The sequence below is a fragment of the Echiichthys vipera genome, assembly GCF_963691815.1.
Source record: "Echiichthys vipera genome assembly, chromosome: 14".
Lineage (NCBI taxonomy): Eukaryota > Metazoa > Chordata > Actinopteri > Perciformes > Trachinidae > Echiichthys > Echiichthys vipera.
In genome coordinates, this window is record NC_139839.1 from 24,257,060 (window position 1) to 24,279,996 (window position 22,937).

Here is a 22,937-nt window from a genome sequence, read left to right on the forward strand (position 1 = left end):
TTGTGTATAAGACAGAAAACTGCTAATACTGAACTAAGACAAGCTACTCCCTATTATGGATAATGATTGTAAAAAAGCACAAGTGTAGACATTCATGAGCAGAGAAACTGACCAGCCTTAATGTGGACATCTTGGCTCCGGATTCTTCCTGAGGGGTTCTCCGCTGTGCAATAGTAGGTGTTGTCATGGATGAGTTTGCTGAAGCTGGAAGGGGGGATGTGGAAGATCTGAAGGGTGCCATTGGGGTGCACATGGCGGATCCCTGGCACATCATAGATCTCCTCGCTGGTGGCCAGGTACCAGCGCAGTGAGACAGGGGGCACGCCTGTGGCGGGACAGGGCACCGATGTCCCTGTGGTGCTGGCAAACACTACCTCTTGCACAGATGCATTGACAAAATATAAGCTGGAACGTAGATCTTCACAGAAAACTGTAGGGACAGAAAGGAGATTAAAAACATAATTGTTAGATAAGTTTCTTTTACTTGCTATCCAAACTTAAACATTGTACAGCAGCGGCCTTTCAATAATTGAAGTGACAAACTGTACCTGCTATTGTTAAACCCCACCACATGACAAAATAACTCTCATATCTGACAGAATTGTGCTATCCTGCATCACTGCTTTTCTTTGAATTTAGGCCAAGTTTGTTTTTCTCTGGTTGACCATTGTGTCTGTGCTCACTGCAGAGGAGAGAACGTGCACGAGTGTGTCACTTGTTGTCAATGAAGAGACATTGCAGCAAAGCTCTGGGAGAGCAGCAATGGATGTGAAATAATCCAGCAGAGCGCCAGACCTGCTTTCCCAGCATGGATGTAGACACGCCTTCCTCTAAAACATGCACATCTGTGAAACCAACACAGAACACTAGAGCTGAAACGATTCATCCATTAATCCATCCACAGAAACATAATCTATTCTGATAATCTGATAATTGTCATTTTTCAAGTAGAAATTTTGAAACAATGACAAACATTCTCTCGTTCCAGCTGCTCACATGAAAATGATTTATAGTTTTTCTCTGTTTTATATCACTGTCATATTTTGGGGTTTTGGACTATTATCCATATCTGAGGATGTCACCTTGGGCTCTGAGAAGTTGTGATGGAAATGTTTTCATGATATTTTGATTTTTCATAGACTAAACGAGTAATCAATCAATCAGGAAAAAAATCTGCAGAATTAATTACCCTGCAGGACTAGGGGTGCAACGGTAACGACTTCTGTATCTTTACGGAACTGAAAAGTTGCCCTTCACATGCAAACCAGACCATGGTTTGTGTCGGTTCAGAGTTTCACGGTTCGATTCATTTTTTTAAGGTTTGGTTTTGTCTCCCTATACGAAACATACACACATGCGCATCCATAGTCATTTTTCTGCACCAACTGAAAAGCTCTAAGTGCAATCACAACCCAACAGAGTTGAAAATCAGTTGTCAATTGTTGTCAGCGGGTTCAAACAATAGAGTCATTACTTGGTACGTAGGGAGGGATTAATTAATTAATTAATTTAAGCTTAAATAATCATTCCTGAACACAAATAGTACAGGTGTCATATAAGTAGCTTATCATATTGTGTGAGAAAGAGTGTTTTGGTGTTTAAGGTTTTATTTGTCTTGTATTCCACTGTTTGTGTATTTTCCGTCACATAGTCAAACAAGCACACATTCTCTCTTGACAAACTCTTTTGCATCTGTGCTTTCATCAGAATTAAAAGCTGCCATAGCTTCTGTTCCCTCCTTGGATCTAAATCATATTCTAATCTTTCAGTGAAACAATTATATTGTCACTGTGGTGTCAAACAATCACTGATAATCCGTTTCTGTAATGACAATTTGGATACTGGCAGAAATAAAGATGGCCCTAAAAGCTGGTATGCAGTCAATGTGTCATGTCCATCTACACACACACAGCAGAGGATGTTTCCAAGTCATCTTAACTAATGAAGCAAGTCAATGTAATGTGATGCAGTTCCCCTGTAGTAAGTCACTGTGCTGGATAAAAACTGACAAAGCAACTCTTTGCTGTAATGGACAACCCACACTGTTGGCATGAAGCCAGGATATGTACACTGGCTGGATCCCAACGAAGGGTGGACCACTCTTTTAATACGTGCACAGCCTTTCATATGTTTGTCCTGTTGTTTTGAGAAAATAAACAGTTATAATGTGAGTTAACTGCAGAGCCTGTTTGTAGCACATTTCTAAAAATCTGCAGTTCCGAGGACTCTTCCTATGTTGTAAATAATATTTCTACTGTCTTCTGCACAATCATGTCTCTACACTTGAAGAGGAGCTGATGAGAACCTTTAAAGTGCATTTCTCCTCTCTGCCTTCTTTTCTGGTGGACAGGTAACTAACTGAATCAAATATTTTTCTATTGACTAATGAAATGAATAGTTTTATCAATCATTGTCCTGATAGGTGCCAGTTCATCCTACAACAGTATTGAACCTATTGTTTTTAGGGCAAAAAGCTAGCCTCATCATTGTAAAACAACATTGCAGCATTGCAAAAGGGTCATTATGTACTATAAAAGTATTAATGCCTTTCCACAACCTGTGTTATTATCAAGGATTTTTCCATCACTCCTATCACTTATGATAACAATTTATGACTTAATGGCTGAGATCTGATGATGCAGCAATATTACTGGACCATATATGACACACAAAGATGTCCATTCCACTTGCAATTACACTGAAAACTTTGCACTGTGGCTGGCTACAATAGGCAAAGGTTGAAGCAAAATGTACAACACTCATCGTGATGTTTTTACTATTTTGAGGAAAATGAGCAAGAATAGAGAAAACATGCAGATACAGAAACACTGTGCATTGCACAGAACATAACTGAGTGACAGTATATTAGGCACAGTACAGCTAGCTAAAACTAACACAGTGTAAGGAGACTTTCACATCAGGGACCTGGGCCTGGATCCAAGTACACCCCGATTTGTTTGAATAGTGTGAACAGTGTGTACCACATACAGTACGGGTCCACTTAATAAAGGTGGTCAATAGGTGTGAAATCCAACTGTACCAAAACATGTAAATGGACTGCTATTTAATTAGAGCAGTAGTGAGCGAGTATAGTTGCATAGGTCAATGTCACCTCGATGACCAGGACAGAACGGTCTCACAATGTCACGACCAACGTCTCCTCGATAACCGATCTATAGCTCAACTGCTCAGCAATGGATGATAATGTAAGACTACATTTACACACACACACGAGACCCAACACTGTTGACGCCAACACCTCTTGCTACAGGGATGCAGGCATACTATCTATACTCATACACTGGGGCAGCGTTATGCCGGCCTAATAGCAGACCTTCTTTACAGCAATATTGCGGAATCTCTGTGTTAAATAGAGCATTGTCTCCACAATATAACAACAATAGCAGACACAATGCAAAGGTCGACTCCATTGTATAGACTTGGGATCTTGCGATCAGAGCACTTTTCTACACAGTAGCGACAACTCGAACAAATGTCACGTTAATGATGAGGCAAGTGTACTCGAGTATGGAACAGCAATACTAAGGTTAATGCCAAGTGGCGGGGGAGTGGATAGTGGGCCAATTGTACTAAGGGACGATACAAATAATGAACGTACCAAACATGAAAACGCCCTAATACAGCAGTCCAGTTTATTGATAAAAAACTTTCATTGAAACTTTATATTAATAAAGGTCCACTAAATATATAATATACAGTAAAACTGTTAGACTGCATTAGTTGTAGATAGCTGTATCCAATAAACTGGCAACTGAGTGTATATATAGTTGGGTTTTTTTCACCACTGACTATTTGTTTGCATTTTGTTTGCTGTTTGTTGCATGTTGTCAGATGACTGAATGTTTCTCAATATGCTGGTGTTTTATTTCTTGGCAGCTTTTTTTCCCAGTGCTTGTTATTGGAGATGTTTTCTTCATGTGCTTGTGTTCAGTCTACTTGCATGTGTCTGTCAGGGTGATCATACTAACAGGCCCTAATGTAAAGCTGTGCCTACTGCAGCACTGTCATCACCAAAGATATATTACTTATGATAATCTTATGCTTTAAAAAGATTAGATCTGATTCAATGCTGTCTTACATGGATATGGCACATTGATACTACAATGAAAATTAAACAATGACTAGTTGGAGGAACAATCTTAAAAAAAAGTTTTATGATGCCTGCTTAAATACTACAATTCAGGGTTGTCTGAGCTGAACAACCCCCCCCTCCAAAAAAAAAATGCTGATTTTAATTTTAAAATGATAATTTCATAGTGAACAAACAAGGATGCAGTAGGTGAAAAAGAGTTCCAGTGGTGTTCTGTAAGCAGCCACTGTCAGTCACCAACTGTAAATATTTCAGGCATCCCCACTGTATCTGTACAGTTTCTGCTCTAATGTGGGCTCTCCCCTCCTGTCACTAGCCTGCCCGTGCGACAGCTGCCAATCCCCCCTCCCCGGAGACCAAACATTTTAGCGCTTCATAAATTCCTAATGAGCGAGCTCAAATCACCGGCCACTTCCACCCACTGGTCGTTCAACCTGTTACGACAAACAAACACCACGGAGTACACATGTTTCCGCACATTTCTAGCTGCACTCACTTCACACGTGCAGTACTCTGAGGGCCAGGCCTGGAGGTGTTGAAAGGCAAACGGTTGTAGTTGTCGACAGCTGCAAGACTGTGGTTTCTTATCCAAGAGGAGGTTAGAAAAGGCAGAGGAGCCATGACACATGTCTGTTCTGGGAGATTTACTGATTGATTGTCGGTTTGGCCATGCTAACCTTAACATTATTTAACACTGATTGTTAGCTGGAGCCTCAAACATTGATATGTCACTTTACCAATAAATGAGTACCCTGACAACAGTGAAGACCTGAAAAAAACGTGTGCTTGACAACACACACACTTATGTTTGCCTCTGAGTGTACATGTATGAGGTTGTTCTTTGTGTACATTGTGAGAGTCTATCCTGTTTTGTAGTCGACACGCAGATAAATAACCTTCAGCTTTTTTCACCACATGGCTCTACTCAAATTTCAGCAGCTGTATGATTATTCACTACTCTTACACAAATCAATCATCCATTTGAAATAGGTTGCAAATATGAAGCATTGGTCCATAGTGAGCATTACCATTCATATAGACGTTTATTTGTTGCTTTTTTATCACTTTTTCTCATTTGATATTGTTTATTGTGTTTAATAGAGCTGCATTAATGCAATACATATACAAAAAAGCAGCAGTGAAAAGGTCAAACGTTGTGAAGACGAGGGGAAAAAAGCCATTCTAAATGGTGCACTACACATAATGACACATGAAGAACTTATCAAGGGGGAATTAACAGCCATATAAACACACAGACTAACAGCTTGTCAGTGGATTTCTCAAGTAGGAAAATCTGCCATCAAGAGGATCATAAAATCTCAGCATCTGTTCTGAAAAGCAAGGAGCTACTGTGATCATTTAACTGTTCAGTGGATGATTATCTCAACACAATTTAGTTAATTAGGCTCCATAAACAGACATCTATCATTATCAATTAGTGTAAAAGTGCAGTATAACGGGAATGCAAAGCTACATTTATCAAATAATATAGCTTGATTTGATTTTTAAACCCGCACTTTAAAAAAAAAGAAAAGGTAATTATTTTTAAGAGTGTCTAGGCAGTGTGATGTTGGCTGCAGTAGCTGACCCTAAAACAGAACAAACAGCCATCATGCAGCCTTTGGTCTGAGTGTGTTTGAAAGGTGACTGAGCGAAGAACAGAGGCTGCCTCATAACTGCTTTTGTCTCAATCCGCTTTGCACCAGCTCATAAAAAATTGAGACCCCCCTACCACCACCACCGCCACCACCACCTCCACCCCCAACTATTTCTGGGTGGCTGATTCCTTAAGATTAGAAAGCCTGATGGACGCAAAACCCTGCCAGATCCCAACAGTTCCGATAGATACAGCGGGAGTGCATTTATTTTTCAGCGCAGTGCCAAGGAAAACGGTAAGGGCGGGGTTTGAGTGGGGAGGCGGGAAAGCTGGAAAGCACTCCGACAGTGACACGCAGGCTGCTATTAACGGAGAGACTGAAGAGAATAAAGAAAAAGAAAAGGGAGAGGGATAGGAAAGATGCCATAACAGAGGTCAAAGGCATGCTTCATCTCAGTTAAATCACACAATCTCCTCCAAATGAATACTTTCTTTTGCTATTATTCCTTTTCTCTTCATTCGTTCTCCCGAGCTACGTTTTGTCTGTCTGTATTCCTTTTTAACCTTCATCTCTCCTTCACGCTCCTCTGACCCGTCTCTCATATTCTGACATGCTCCACCTTTACATGAAGATGCAGGTGCAAAACAAACAATACATGTGAAGGGAGAGAGCCAAAGAGGAAGTGCCAGTGCACTCAGCTGCCCACTGACTGACTTTGCTTATCTGTATATATCATCCACTGGACCTTCATGAGTCAAAGTGCTGAAGGAAATGTATAGAAGACAATGCGTACACTGTTGTGTCCTGGTTAAAGGGTGCAGGAGTTACATGTTGAAATAAATCCTCCTTTATAACATGTTAATTTACGTGTACCACTTGTCCAATAATTCATTCAAATCAGTTTAATGGTAGACACTCCTTGCAGTATATTTCATTTGACTCTCTACTGAGAATTATCTAATAAAGCAGAAATTACAATTTGCTTTTTGGGGGGATATTATATGAATATTCAGTTGCAAATTAATAACCCAAGACAAACCAGCCCAATTCATTATAATGCTTGCTTGCAAGGAAATGAGACAGTATGTGGGTGGCTGTTGGCTGTCGTCAACAGTGTTTGTGTACAGCACCGTTAAAGAATAATCTCATTAACGGCTGTCATAAAATAGTAAGATGTAACATATACAAATGCGCATCTGAGAGACATGTAATGCGTTGTTTTTGCAAACTGAAGAGGCACAAGTTTGAGGATCTATTGATAATTCTGGGAACACAGGAGTAAGATCAAAACAAGAGCAGGCTGAATCTTGAAACGGGAGATGAAAGATTTATGTGGACCCTATCGATAGTTGGTCAGCCGTCAGCCTGGTTGGCAGATTAAGGCTGCAGACTGCAACGCTTTGGTCCACATCTCAAAGGATTGCTGTCTTTGTTGATAGTACTGCATTCCTGAATCTTACTTTAATATGAATTATCCTCTAAAGATGTTGCGACTGCTTGCTGATTAGACTCAAAAAACTATAATTGGGTTGTTTCTTTCCTCCTTTTTATTTAAAGTTCCTTCTTATGTCCTTAGATTTTGGACAAAACACATTGTTTAAGTCTTTATATTTAACTCCTAAAATGAACAAATCCTTTCAGTCTTTTCGATGTGGATTTGGCATCACACACATACCATTACAATATTAAGCTGAACACCAACGCAATTCCCTGCCTATCAAGCCCCCCCACACACATGCACACACATGCTCTCACTAACAGTCACCATATGCCTGCCTGTGCCAGAGCCCATCTTAATCGACATCAGTTTTCAATGAGCCAAAACCACAAAGAGGGAAAAGTGATATCGTTCAATTATGAATCCCACACATGTATAATAGATGCACTCTCTATTTTTACCTGTGTTTTTGGTCTTAGCAAAGCTAAGAGGAGGGGTAGGAGGGGGGTTCTGTTGGGTTAGTGAAGTGGGTCCTTTCTACTTGATGTGTGAAATAATGCTTGGCAGAGTCCCAGATGTCAGCACCTATTGGTGGCAGGGCCAGCTGAAGCCTCTAATCGTGGATTGCAGGTGACCCCTAATGCAATCCTCCCATTGTGGAGCCTGCTGCTGTGTTCGGAGCTCAAGGGCACCAGACATGCTTCGGTCAAGGAGAGTGCACACGGGTCTGTCAGAGGGATGTGGGGGGATGAGCGTTAATGTCTAGGAGCCCACGAACATAGAGGCTGACATGGGCTTGGTTTATAGGTGAAACAGTGAGGAGACAATGCAGGCAGTAATGTTGTTGGTTTAGCCTGCCACCATCACAGAGAATGTTGTGAGATAGGCACCTGTTGCAAACACACTTAATGATATTTTTTATTCCAAACTAACATGCCTTTTATTCTCCTTGTATTGTGTGAACCCCCGCTCTGACAATGCCCATCAGTGGTCGCTTCCAAATCACCAAGGCAATTTATTTAAGTAAATGTCTGATCAATACTAGTCCCACTAACACACAACATAAATAGGCCTATGCATTAGCCTGTGCATTAGCCCACTGATGTGTCAGGGGGTTTTTGCTCGGCCTGTGTTTACCTCAACCAAACACCATTAATCAACCTTAGATGAATGCGCTCAGGAGCCTCTTTTTCTTGTTGAAATGACAAAAAACTAATTTATGCTTCACATTATTGCATAGTGTCCTGGTTGACGGCTTTGTTTTCAATAACAACAGACTGATATTCACCCTTTCTCCTTTAATTTTATCACACTGAATTAGTTATCAGCATAAAACATATCTGCCCTGCCCAATGCTGCTAATGTATTTAAACATTAGAGTCCAATTGGCTCTCAGACACAGTGTGGCCTTCACCAGGTCAAAGATCTCTGTGGTGCTGCAGTGGGCACCAGGGCATCAAGACATTAGGGCAACTCCACTGGGGCAAACAAGCACTGAGCCACACTGACAGCTCATGGCAGGCGATGCAGGTAATTAAGGCAGAGCTCTGCAGAGACCGCCTACGGAGGGGAGAGTGGGGGCAGGGGGTTTTCAAAAGGGGGAGGACAGGGAGGGGTGGAAATAGGGTGGAGGACAGGACGGCCTCACGATGACAGTGAGTAAGCATCCAAGCCCCTCTCCACCCCCACAAACTCCACCCCTCCTCTCCTGCCCTAGGGGCTTACACAATAATCGGTAAAGAGAAGTGCAGCGCTGATTCGAGATGCACAGATCGGAGAACAGGGTCCCCTCACTCTCCCAAATTACCGCCTCCTATTTTGCCCTCATGAATAATGTTGAGCAGTGCGCTTAGTACCATGCAGCCGCTATGTAAAACCAATGATACCCTCCTCTGATGTCAACTCTCTGGAGGGCGAGACGAGAGTCGCTGTGGAGTGGGTTAGTTGATGCATATGAATGCTCATTTACATGAGCACGAACAGAAGGAGAGGGAGCTCCCACGTTCTGGGTACTTTGAAGACCTTAATCAGTTACATTACCAAGGTGATAATGGACAAATACTCCAAATTGACTGAGACAGAGGGAGGGGAGAAATAAAAGAAATGGCTAAGGAGGGAAGACAAGAAACTCCTGTGAGTGAGTAAACAAACTCTAGCTGCTGCCACTGAAGCTTATATGCAAAGGCACATCAAGAGAAGAAGCAAAAGAGGTAAAAACAACCATATGATACATGCATAATGCTCCATTACCCTTCCTCTGTGACACAGCACTGAAATGAAAGGATATTCCAGATGTAGTAACTTCTAATATTATTCCACATGAATGTCAAAGTATGAACCAGCGCACAATGTAGAAGATTCCAGACAAGCCAGAGCTCTGGAGCCATCAAAGTTAGCTAATATACTGTATTACACAGCCAAATAAAACCCATAAACCCCTCTTCTGACACATTACACTGAGATTGAAATCTTCCTAATCTTCTTTGCTTTATGCTGAGGCAACAAACTAATGATAGGTCATCAGTGTGTTCCTCTCAAGCAGGTTGAAAGCTTTTGTCCACACTGAAATATCCCAGCTATTGGATAGTTGCAGTGTTGAATATGGTAGGGCTACAGCTATCAAACCTTTCTGTAATCGACCATGTATTCCACCAATTATTCCATAGATAAATCTTTTTTTTTATAAAATTTATAATTTTGAATAAAAATGTATTATAATTTGCAAAAAATGTCTATGTCTGGTAGGCCTATTTGGTGTGGTAACCTAACAGGCAATACACTCGCAATTTACCATTAATGAGTGTACTACGTGACGCATATAATATCTCTTCCTGTTAACTGTGACAAGCAACGTACTAAACACGACTGACACATTTCCTCAAACAAAACTGAGACTGATCAGGAAGGTGACATTATGTTTAACATTCATGAAAAAATAAACATAGAGGCATTCACGAGGACAACTAACGTTACACATTCTCTTTCTGTTTGTCTTTTCCTTAAACCGGAACAGTGGTGCTCGGTGAAGTGGCGTTAACAACGGGCTGCTTTGGGCTCAGACGCTGACTCATTGATGAAATTCTGTTGCAGTAGAACATTTTTGGCTTCTTTTTTAAGTGTGAAATGATCCCGAACTTAATCTCTGCCTTTTTCAGATGTAGTGGTGTGTATCCGCAAAAACGGTCCGTGTGGAACAAAGATCCCTGCGCAGAACGGCCACCTAACGCGCAAGATAGGAATTAAACAAATCATTACCTCAATGAGTTTTTGTAATCGAGTAACTCAAGTTACTGAAGAATTGCTTCAGCCCCAGAATATGGTAAACATTTTACCTGCTGAACATTAGCATTGTCACCCCTGCAGTATGCACAGCCTTACAGACAAGAATCCCTGTCCTCGGACGTGGCTCGACATGGTTACCGCAGCATGCCCACTGCAGAGCGTCCATTATAACTGACAGAAGGTGAGACATGGCCCACAGAAGCGAGCACAATCTGGTTAAAAATGATTGAAATAAATAACTCATTATACCCGAGGCAATGTGACACAGCAGACCAACCTTGTGGGTGTTTTTAGATTTCACATAAAAATAAATCAATCAAATCAATGTGCATCTATGATCCTGTAGTTAATGCATTCAGTACCAGTTATAGCCTCTGCTTCCAGACCTTGCAGAACCAACTGCACTTGGCAGAACACAATGCACACAGTGAAACTGGCAGAAACCACAAGCTGCAAACACAGAGTCTGTGTAGCAGGTAAAAAAAAGCCCTGTGTATTTTGGCTGTCAGAGAGCAGCTAGCATGGCAGTAGTAGACAATTCATTTTGCGACTATTTGTAAAAGTCTGCATCTTAGACGACCATTTTTACATTTGGGATATAACAGTAAATGTGAAGTTATAACCAGCAGCCACTTAGCTTAGTTTAGCCTGGTGTGCTTGATGTCATTCTCAGGTTGCCAGGGAACCAGACGAGCCTCCAGGAAGTCAATGTGATCGACCAAGAAATAGTTTGGTACGTAATATTCTGGCTTACCTAATGCACAGTGCTGGGATAAAGTCCAGCTGCTAGTGCTAGCTTCATATTTCTCATACAGACAGGATGACCTATCAATCCTCTTATTTGCAGTAACTCGGAGAAAAAAATCAAATAAGCATATTTTCTGTAAATGTTAAACTAATACCAATGATCCCTTCTGCTCTTACATAACTATAAATTATACTTCTGAAAGGATAATGGCAACATTTTAGTTCTTGTCTTCTCATTCAACAAAGTGCTGCAGTATATTTTTAGTGAGAGGATTTTTTTAGAGGTGTTAGTTATTGACTTTCTTAGAGAGAGAGAGAGAGAGAGAGAGAGAGAGAGAGAGAGAGAGAGAGAGAGAGAGAGAGAGAGAGAGAGAGAGAGAGAGAGAGAGAGAGAGAGAGAGAGAAGGGAGGTGGATCTCAGGTGAGCCAAGAGGGAGAACATTAAACCCAGCAGGGAGGGATGAACTAAGCGATTAGCTGAAGGAGGAAGGCTGACAGCTTGAAGATCATCTACATCATTATACTACAGCACAGCAGAGGAGCCTATGGCCAACATATGTATATATATCATATACACTCAAATGCGATAATTACAATATTTTCGTTAATTTCTCCTGTGATAGTTCTGACAGTGCAGCAGGGCACTGACTGAAGTGAAATGTATTGAATCCTGCATTAAAGGATGATCACTTTGTGCATCATGGAAGCTTTCTTCTAAAGTGTACTTGTATGAAAACTCTCTAATGCTCTTCAAGACTAATCTCCTGAATAAATATGACTTGATTTGACAGATGACTGTAGACAAGTGGTGACTAAACATGTTAATATGAATGACTGAGAGCCAAAATGCAACATGGGTGGTGAGCAAACCATAGGCTAAAAATGTCACAGGGAAAGGGTTACTAGAAGTCAGACAGCACTGATATGTTCAGCATTAGTTTGACTTATTTTTTTAATGAAAAGTGTACATTTAAAGGGATAGTTTGGATTTTTTGAAGTGTTGTCAGTATTACCTACAGTAGATGGCCGTCAGCAAACCCCACATTGGAGAAGCAGGCGGCAATATCGCCATGGAAGCTAAGCAATGTATCAGTGTAAGTGTAAGCTATTTTAATATTTTCATCACGTTACCTTGCCATCTGAAAGCCCTTTCCAACTAGGAATTAAAGACATTATATCGATGCTCTATAAAAGCAGGCAGACTTCTTTGACAAATCCTTGGAACAAATTTACCTTGCAGAACATGGGAGTTACTAGTCTACTGCTGCCTTGATCAGTTCGTAATAACCATGTCAGTTCTCTGTTAAAAGGAGCTGTCCGGAGGCAAGATAACGTGAAAATAATGTAATAGCTAACACTTTAACTGACATAGATTGGTTTAAGTGGGCCTAAAATACGTTTAGCTGCTGCCCCCGTCCACAGCAGAGCATTGTTTAGCTTCCGTGCCAGTACTCCTGCCTGCCTCTGTAAACTGGGGGCGGGCTGACCGCCATCTACTGTAGATTAAACACAGACGATGGAAGTAGCTCATACAAATCAAAAATCGGAACTATCCCTTTAAGACTTTTGGAGATGATGAACTAGGAAACATAGTTACCTAGTAGAACTGAAGAGACATTTCTTGCTTGTAATGATTTTCAAAACAAACCGAGAAAGCAATTCTCTCATTCATATATCTTTATAATCAGTGCACCATTACACCTGCACAATACTCCAAGCAAGGTACCTCTCCATCATCACAAGTGTATGGGATATGAGAACTCTGCTTATATAACAAACACACATGCATCAGCTTCCTTGGGCCTTGTTTGAGGTTATAAACCAGTAATCCACACCGGTGGATTGGCCCACTTGGATGTGAATTAGCTGACAGAGGACGAAGAAAGTGTATGTCATTTCTATTTTTGCTGTTTTGTGCATCTAGCACCCCCACCTGAAACATTAACACTGAGTTACAAAGCAAGAGTGTGAGTGTTGTCTCTGTATTACTTACACTGATTTACAAGCCTCACAGAGAAGAATGCAGTGTGTGCATACATCTTAATCATAGTGGCACCTATTAAAATGCATTGCATTAGCAAGTTATTAAAAGTACTGTATATGGTTCAGTTGCATCAAGAGAGATAAACAGCATATAGGACTTCCTGACTCACAATAAAAGATTTGAGAGATTTTTTAATGCTCTTCTGGATGTGGCTCTGTATCAGGCTGCAGTAGGAATTGCCGTGTTGTTTTGCAAGCATTCTCATACTTATCATCTCGAGCTGGTGAAAATAAAAGCCATTACTGCGGGAGAGAAACAAAGCGGTGAAGTAAGCAGTTGACAGTGAAGGGCAAATCAAAGTCCTGGGGTTAAATGCGATTGTGGGTCAGATGACTAGACATCGTAGCATTTCCGCCCACAGCCATCCTCTTGTGCTTCAGAACCCCCCGACAACCCCCCCCCCCCCCCCCCCCCATAACACTCTCTCCCTCCATCCCTGCCTCCCCTCACATCAACGGCCCTCCATTTGCCTCAAAGGCAAAAGTATTTCGTCTTCAGTAACCCGACTGCAGGAGAGAGACCTCTCTTATTGATACAATGCAAACACATAGTCATATATTACATATGTGAATCAGTGTGTGTCCTTTTGTCTTACTATAAGTCTTTTATTATAAAATCACCAAACAATAAAGCACCTTGTGATGCCAGAGTGGCATTGAATCCTATAGTGGGCATATAATATAGGACCCTCATTATTTAGTCCTACAGGGGTCTGTATATACAGCATAAATCACCCTGATGGATACACAGTCAATTGAGAGTAACAGAGACATGCAGTGGTGAGAAAATGGCAGCACTCTGCATCAGAGCCGCACTCAATCTACACACAGACGAGAGTGATCCTTTATTAATCATCATGTTTTCTGTGATTACCAGACCACAGTACATCCAAAGCAGTGTTTCATTCCTGTTCATAACTAGCTGCCGATATCGCCTTCCATACCTCTCTCCCTTACTTCTACCTGGATTGTGTGTATCAGACAGCCAGGCTAGTGGCAGGGGGCTCTGCAAACACTGCCGGGCTGCAAAATACACATCAACGTATTCAGAGCGTTTAGTGCCCGGGATTAATCAAATTATAATTTAATCATCTGATCAAACAGCAATTAGCATAATCACTTCTGGGGAAGGCCTGATAGAGTGGCGACTGGAGCGGAATGAGGCTGGGGGCTCACAACACTTTAATGAAACATTTGCCATAATGTTTGAAAATGTTACACATTTCGGGCTACAGGAACAGAGCTGGATTATGAATGCTAATCTGCACGATTTGGTTATGCCTAATGAATACGTCCAGTAGTCAGCCACAGGGGAAGGAATTGAGTTTCTGATTCTATAATTTATGGTTGGTACTGTTCTTTATATATGTATATATACTGTATATATATTCAGTGTTTCTTCAGGAAAAAAAACATTTGTTTTAACTATGTTGATATTTCATTATTTAATAAAATAATAATGTACATTTTACATTCCCGCTCTCTATTCCATCCGATGATGCCATATCATCGGGTGGAATATTGCTCTTGTACAGCAGCATATTATTGTAATCAATGTTTTATTACTGTAGCAGTACCGGGCCACATCTTCCTATTTTGTGACAAAGACTGTAGCACAAGGATCTGACCACTCAAGTCTCACATTCAGAGAGTACTTTTAGTCATTATATTGTGACTATCCCAATTGAAGCCTTTTGTGCTTGTTTCCTATGAACAAAATTCTGTTTTTTTTAGACAAAGCAATCTTGTATATAGTCTAGTTTATGAATTTACCAGCGTTGTTGCTCACCTAAACAGAAAAGGGGCTTTGCTTCAGTTTGAGGTAGGGTTGGGCAATATGGCCAAAATCTTCTATCTCGATACAGGCCATTTACGTATCATACATCCTTATACGTTATACCTTGTCATACATTACAATATAGCATGTTTTCGGGTTATTTCATAAATGAATAGTTTATATGAAATAACCACATGTTAAAACCCACTTTTGTATACTCCTGTGTGAATAAAATACTTGACAAATGAAAAGTAGTATCTCATTTTAGTAACAATATTAGTGCATATTAATGTCAAATGAAATTATAGAAACAAAAAGGCTTTTTTTACAGCCATACACCGACTCTGTTTACACAATCTTCAAATGATATTACCTCAAAATATTTCACAGAAATTGGAGTTTGGGTGACATCTCCATGTCAGTACTCTGCTTGCTTTCCTGTCTTCTGCAGAAACCATAATAATTTGAATACAAATTAGGGCAGATCTCTATATCTCTAGTTGTCTTTATCCAAATAAGACATAAAGAAACCCCAATAGGCAGAGTCTCTGTAAGAGTGGTTAAACGGCAATTTACCCCAGTGACCAACCTAAGAATAGTATTCATAATGTAATAAGGGTATCCACACTTGCAAAATATTTACATTGAACATATTTTGCCGATATCTTCAGTTGTGAAAGCAATTAAAAACATACACAAAAGCTTTGATATTAATAATACACCAATGTTTCTCAATTTTTGATTCCAAGAATACCAGCTTGAGGTAACCAAAGTGTGATAAGGGTTAAGGCAACTGAAATCAATTGGTCAGATTAAGGAAAATATAGGCTGGTTATACAGTATATGTAAATGTCAATGCAGGGCTCAAACACAAACCATGATTTGTTGAGTAAGATTAAGCGCTGTGATGAATGTCACCCTGCTTATGACTAAATGCAGCCCATAAACATAAATGCCTATTGCAAAATGATTGTGTATGAACATAATGAGAAAGACTCTTCATCCTGCATTTAATATCGCCATACAAGGGATGGGACGATATCAAGAATTGCAAACACACACAATAAGTTGATTGTGGTGAAATTATCGGGATAATCAAGAATATCATCAGTACCCTCAACTACAGTTTTTCCTTACTTTATGTCACAGAAAATCTATCTTCTCATTTGATGTGGCCTGTTAAAAGAAGAAGTAGAAAGTGAAAGTGCTTGTTTCATGTACAGTTAATATCACTGTGCATGTATTTGTCAACCACAACAACAACAAATGTAAATTTAATCATTCAATAGGCTGTATGCATGCATTTCCACTGGGATTTTCTGCAAATTCTCCAATTCTGCAAAAAGACATGCCCCATGCCTACTTTATACCTAGTAGAGATGGGAATCTTTGGGTGTCTCATGGTTCGATTCCCTTCTGATTCTTGGGGTCACGATTCGATTCGGAAACAAGTTCCAATTCAAAATGATTATTGGTTCAAAATGAATGATTCAGGATCTACTCCAGTCCTCTGTGAGCTAATACAGGCAGTATGGCAAATTTCAGTGTGGCATGAAAGCATAAGATTATATTTTATCTTTTGAAAAAGGTATCAGATGATTGCAATAATGTAACACAAAGGCAAATCTATGACCAAATTTTGTATTGATTAACATAAAACATAAAACAATACATGTAGGCTTGTAGCTGCCTAATTTCTCAGAATCTTAGCCATTTCAAAAATAAAATTGTAGCCTATAAGTAATACTACAAATTTGTTGTTTGTAATTTGTATTACAGTATAATATTTTAATGAACAGTATATTTTGAAAGCCCTTTTATCCTGAAATTTCACAGTGAAAGGTTCTATGAATATTATGCAATTAATCTTGTTTCCCTGTTTACTTGGTATTTGGGCCTGGTTGTGTTAACCTGACTCCGCCAGATGGATTGATTCACATTTTTCATTGTCTCAGCATATCCATCTCAGAACTCTCATTTGGAGATATTTTTGGAAGAGGTGGAAATACTGGTTGCTGATTGGATACACCATCTGTCGATTACCAACATACGGGCCTAATCAACCAATCAGATCAACAAAGCGTATGGCATAAGAACAGAGCGTTGGGGCAAAGCTAAGAAAGTAAACAACCATACCGGTGAAGGATATTTGCCAATAAAAAGGCACAATTTCAGATGCCCGGTCTATTCTCCAACAGAAGGATCCAAAAGAAGAATAACAGAATAAGAGGTACCGTTGTCTGATAATTTGTCTAGATCAGGTCGGATTGCATTCATTGCGTCACACTTAAACCCGCCTCAAAACCAACGCTGATTGGACGTTCGCTTGGCAAACGGCTCCAAATTTTCGTATTTTCAGGTGGGGTGGTCGTGTTAATTAATACTTCATCCCTTCTCTACAGCAAAGACTTTTATACTGCAAAGTACAAATGACAGAAAAGTGTTTACCCTTCTTGTCAGCTCTTCTGAGCAGTTTCAATCCATGAACCCTAAATGTCAGAATACAGGCGCACTACAAATTCAGGGGCGGCTGGTTTGACAGCGGAGACACGAATGATGGCTGCTTGACCGCAGTGGGCATTTGTAGTTTTGCCACAGTACTTGACTTTCATTTTGCAACCCTTGCATATTGTATGAGTCATGGCCAGCTCCGTCTTCCCCTGGAGGTTGTCAAATCCAAAGTGTGGACAAACACTTGCCTTGAATGACGGGCGTGCTGGCAGTGACTGACGGTGTTCTACAGAAGCCGCTAAGTGTCCCGGTGAGACAGGGAACAGAGTGTGATTTGATTTGATTTTTGGAGGTAATGAATCGATTCGGAATAAGAATCGCAATTTTTACATGAATTCAATTTTTTGGCCCATCCCTAATACCTAGTCTCACATAGCCACACCTATCTCCACAGTTCTGTGTCAGCATTGGAGTATGGCCTGGTTACAGAGGTTAACATTCTGGGATGGGGGCGCTCTGGATGGTGTCTTTAAGCCAGTCATCGTCTTGGTTGGCATTAAACTCCGGATGCTGCAACGATGCTCTTGTAAAATACATACATGTACGCATCTGACCAGGCAGGGACTGGTCCAGTCCCTGCCTGGTCAGATCCGTACATGATGACTGATGAAGCCTCTTGGATGAGAGGTGAAACGTCTTCCCAGACAAATAACCAAGTCCAATTGCTTTTGACTGAAATTGCTTTTAGGGTAACAATGACCTGGACAAGTGAGAATATTCACAGTCATACATGGCAGAGTAAGCAGAAGGGGAGGAGCCCAACACTCTACATCCGGTTAACCAGACTACTGACTAGCTAATCTCTAATTCCTTAACTCTTTGGATGTTTGTCTTTATTATACTGCAGTGGGTCAATTTGGCTGAGCTAGAGGTGCAACCAGTCCAAAAATGCCATTGCATGGGTAGTATGTTATGTCACCAGCTGCCTTTAAGTGAAAAAAACTATAATTAGCATCGTCATCTGTAAAGTAGACAATGAGCACAGAGCATTTTACTTATAGAATAGCCTGAGCTCAACTTAGCTTACATCTTGCTGTACCCGTGTGGCCACAGCATTAACCTACTGCCCTATTTTTTGATGAAAGCCTACAGACACAAACAACACAACTAATTGTCATCTTGTTAAGTCATCAGTCAGTCCAGTTAGGGCTGTACAGTATGGTCTTAAATTTATATCACGGCATAATTTGAAGCATAGACGCAATGGTATTATATCACGGTATATTTATCATACAATACATAAGTTCAAGGCTGTTTTTTACTTGAGTATTTTCTTTTCATGCTACTTTATAATTTTACTCCACTACATTTAACTGATAACTTCAGTTAACAGTTACTTTATCAATTTAGGTTTTAGCTTCACACCGATGCACACTCGTGCAGAGTAAACACACACAGGCTTCACAGTGACAGTTATAAACAAAAACCTCCTGGTCCATTTGCTTTTGAATTGCCAGTTTTCTGTGTCAGCCTTTTGTTTTTTCAAAGTAGAAAGAGACATTGTGGTGGTGATTTAACCACGGATTTAACCAGACTGAAATGATTGCTAGAAAAACAAAAGGTGCGAAGCAGAGCTGTTATGGAGAGGAGGGATGCAGAAGCACGCGAAAAAAGCGTAGTGGGTGCGTAGTGGGTGCGTAGTGGGTGCGTAACGGGAGCGTGTGGAGCATTGTGGCTGTGCGCCTACAGGAAGCGCATGGAGCAAGTTTCCCAGCGGGTAAAATAGACTGTGTTACGGTGAGAAGCGAGCAGTCAACATTGGTCACTACGGCCATGAATTATTTTTTCACACATGCTTCTACTCTGAGGGCCAGTTAATATTCCCTTGCGCAGTTTACTTAATAAAACTGTATCACTGTCTAATTATACTATTACACATTCATGAAATGCCACTGAACAGTATAGCAGTATAGAAGGCCTGATTTTAGAAAGCATCTACTGTATGAAAAACATTCACAAGCTTGGAAGTCTCTTAATAGTTGTTGTAGTATCTGCCGTTTGACGGTAGAGCATATTTCTACCTCATTTGTCTTGACCTTATTAAATTCAACTTCATATTTTCCTGACACGTCATGAATCATCAAACTCTTCTCATGTCAGTGGCATCATGGACTGTCATCTGCAAAAGCAGTATAAAGCATTGTTTCAACATTATTTAACCCCACATACATTTGAGTACAAACACAATAAATATAGATTGTGGCACTCAATGTGTCCTGTGAGCTATAACTGGACAAAATGATAAGGTAAACAATATGTGTCAGACAAATTGGACAGGGCCTAAAATAGCCTTGTTTCTGCATGGAAAACCAGGCTGATTTGATATGATTCTTTGAGCTTTAGATATCACATAACACAAGCTGACTCTGTGTCCCTCTTCCCCCTCTCTTCCTCCTCTTTTTCTGCCTCACTACACACTATCATCTCCGTAAGCATTCTGGTCTGGGTTAAATGAGACCTTTAACAGTTCAATGTGCACCCATTAACATATGCTTGAGTCTACTCTCATCTGAACAGCCAAGCTAAGGCGCAAGCACACACAGTGGAGCGACACAAAGATCTTGACCCGACGGCACTGACAAATCCTGGTGTGATTAGTGATTCCGTGAAAACAGAGTGTCACTAATACCTTCTAATATTAAGCCTTGTGCATTATATTAATTCATAATCAAGAACCTGGAACACCACAATTGGATTACATGTCACTGAATGAGTTTGTGTTTAAGAATGAATTAGATTGAAAATGTAGAATCGTTATTAAAAGCTATATTTAAAAAATAAAAATAAAAAAAATGCACCCACTGGGCATTTTAAGGGGTACAGAATGAAAGTATTGCTTTTCCATGAAAAAAATATATTTAGTCTAAATTACCATTTAAATGTTTTATTTGACGGGTTCGACAATGACTTTCTGTTTAAATTGTAGCAGCCAATAGCGTTGGGCGTTGCTGGCTGCCAGGGTTGTCTGTTGTTGGGTGCAGCTACTGTAGGCTGGCACTGGGTGAAATGGAGTTCGCCAATCCGCAGCTGCTTCGGAGCGTCAGTGAAGGGGACGTTATTTGTCCCTGCAGCTGAGTGAGCGGAGACGGGCAAAAACCAGAGTCAGTAAAGGCCAAGCATTCACTCCATGGACTGAGAGAAAGGAGAGAAACGCCATTAAAACGCACAGCCAAATGGCTACGTTTCTCCTTGATCGGTAAGCTAACTTTCATGTTTACGTAGCTGTAAAAGGTAACCGCTAACGGCTAATGGCTAACGGTAACTGTCAGTCAAAATCCTCTGCAATACTTGTTTTTATGGTGTGATTTGCCGGAGGGGATGGGTTCAAACAGGCTCAAACAGACTCCGGTCTCCTGTAGGCTACTGGGCCGGGTCGGACGGACATGGCAACCTGAGTTGTGGAATTATTATTTGTTGTTGCGACTACGATCTTGAGACACTAGATGGCAGTGTTCTGCTCATTCTCCATATTCAACCTTTAGATAAATATTAAGGATTTTTGAAAACTTTGAAAAATCTTCAGACCATTCAAAGTTTAATTTGTGTTGCATTTAAACATTGTATTATAGTGAAGAAATCATGACTATGGCTATGATGACTGCAAATTACCACAACATGTAATTTTAAAAGTGTGGGTTAAATAAATACATTTATATTCTACCATTGTCAAAAATGTTTACGTGATGAATACACTGCAGCATCAATAAATACAATTGCTTTGGTCAGAACTAAAACAAGAACTGACTACAGTATGACTTACTAACAAATAATAATCACAGCATTTCCAGTGGCCTACATTGTGTTGACTGGTGTGCTGATATTAATGTGCGACTGAGGAGCTGAGCTCAGTTGTTGTTTACTGATGTGTGTAGCTGTGACTCTGTCAACCCATCCTGACTCTATGTGAAGTGACAGATGTATACCAAAGGACACTAGTCTGCACAGACCTAGTTTCCCACTGGCCTTAATGTGACCTCTAAGCAACGCTGTTGTGACTGGTGATAATTGGCCGAATCAATATAACAGTGCTAACCTTTGTATTCAACATCAAATTGTCAATTTGGAAAAATAATTCACTTTTGGCAACAAAAAGGATTCCGGTTTGTGGATAGAAATGCAGTGTTGCTTCTCACTGAAATGTTAAGAGCTGGCCTCGACTGAAAAAAGTCTTAGATGACTTACACTCATACATTTTTGTCACATAAACGATAAGATGATTTAATCGACAGATCTGTAAAAATTAGTTTCTTAACGAAGAATCATGCACCACTTAAAATCGTGTGTTTGCCACAGATGTGTTCATACGTTTCTTTAAGAAATGTAGACAGTTTAAGACAAAACAGGCACTATTACTGTAAATCCCCAACCCTGTCTTCATACTGCTTATTTGTTTGGCCAAAAACATTGGAGGGGGATCTGTTGGAGTGGATGGTGTGTGATCAATAAGGTAAACTTCATGCTTTAGGTCCTTTTTTACTTTTTTCCACCATCTTTCCAGGGTCCAGACCAAGTAAACTACAGACAGCCAGTTCAATCAATCAGTTGGTACAGTTACAAGGATCACACACATCATTGCAGGATGTCCGTATGTGTGATATATTCAGTGCAAACCCCGCTCTCCCCTCTGTACTTGATTGATTACAATCTCTGTCCTCATCAGGGTCAAAGCCGTGCCTTGGTTTCTCCTAAGCAAAACAAACACTAACTGCTGATGACAGGTATTCAGAGGCTCGACTGTTTCGTATCTTTAATCCTCCAGAATCGTAGTTCAGCATGTAAGAGTTAGGAGACAGTTTACTCTGTTTAATTTGTTGCTACGATGATCTGAACTGGGGGAAATGTGGAAAGAAAATAAATTCTGCTCCTACATTAATCATGTTTGAGGTCTGGATCAAGTCATTCTGAAAATGCTTATGTTTTCAAAATCGGAAGTACATTTTCTCCAGCAGCTCCTCCATCATCCTAAACTGAAAGCTAAAAATACACATTCACAGAGTGATACTGGGAGCCAATTGAGGAACTTCGCTGTATATTTACACAGCTTATTAGCGTCCAATTGAGCATGTGTCAGAACCCCCCCCCCTCCCCAGCATAGCTGAGCAAAAACAACATTATGCCATTTCCCCAATTTTGTCTCTTCATAACTGGAATATGTTGTTCCCATTCCATTTAGGTTTTAATAGACACTTCTGCAAGAGCACTTTAAAAGCTCAAGCACCACTGATGTGAACTCTACAGCAAATTTTACTCTCCACAGCGTTGAATTGTTTATATCTCCTGTAGGTAAGCTTGCAAATGTGTCCTCAAATTGGCAAACGGCAATTCAGAGCAAAATGGAATTTGTAAAGTTGATACTATTCATAAATGACTACAGCAAAGCTAGAGATATGGTTCTAAACTTCCAATGTTAAGATCCAATCAAGATCCACA

The 22,937-nt window shown here is 40.4% G+C and overlaps 1 protein-coding gene across 2 annotated transcripts in view; it reads right to left on the minus strand.

Annotated features, from left to right (window-relative positions):
- The window catches only part of dscama (Down syndrome cell adhesion molecule a), a gene marked incomplete at both ends in the record, with an annotated part of 97,193 nt that overhangs the window by 71,839 nt on the left and 2,417 nt on the right, over window positions 1-22,937 (minus strand). For both annotated transcript variants that reach the window (XM_083927356.1, XM_083927355.1), the window contains one exon: window positions 113-430. In XM_083927356.1, the coding sequence (XP_083783482.1) occupies window positions 113-430 (318 nt within the window). The remainder of the gene's footprint in view (window positions 1-112; window positions 431-22,937) is intronic.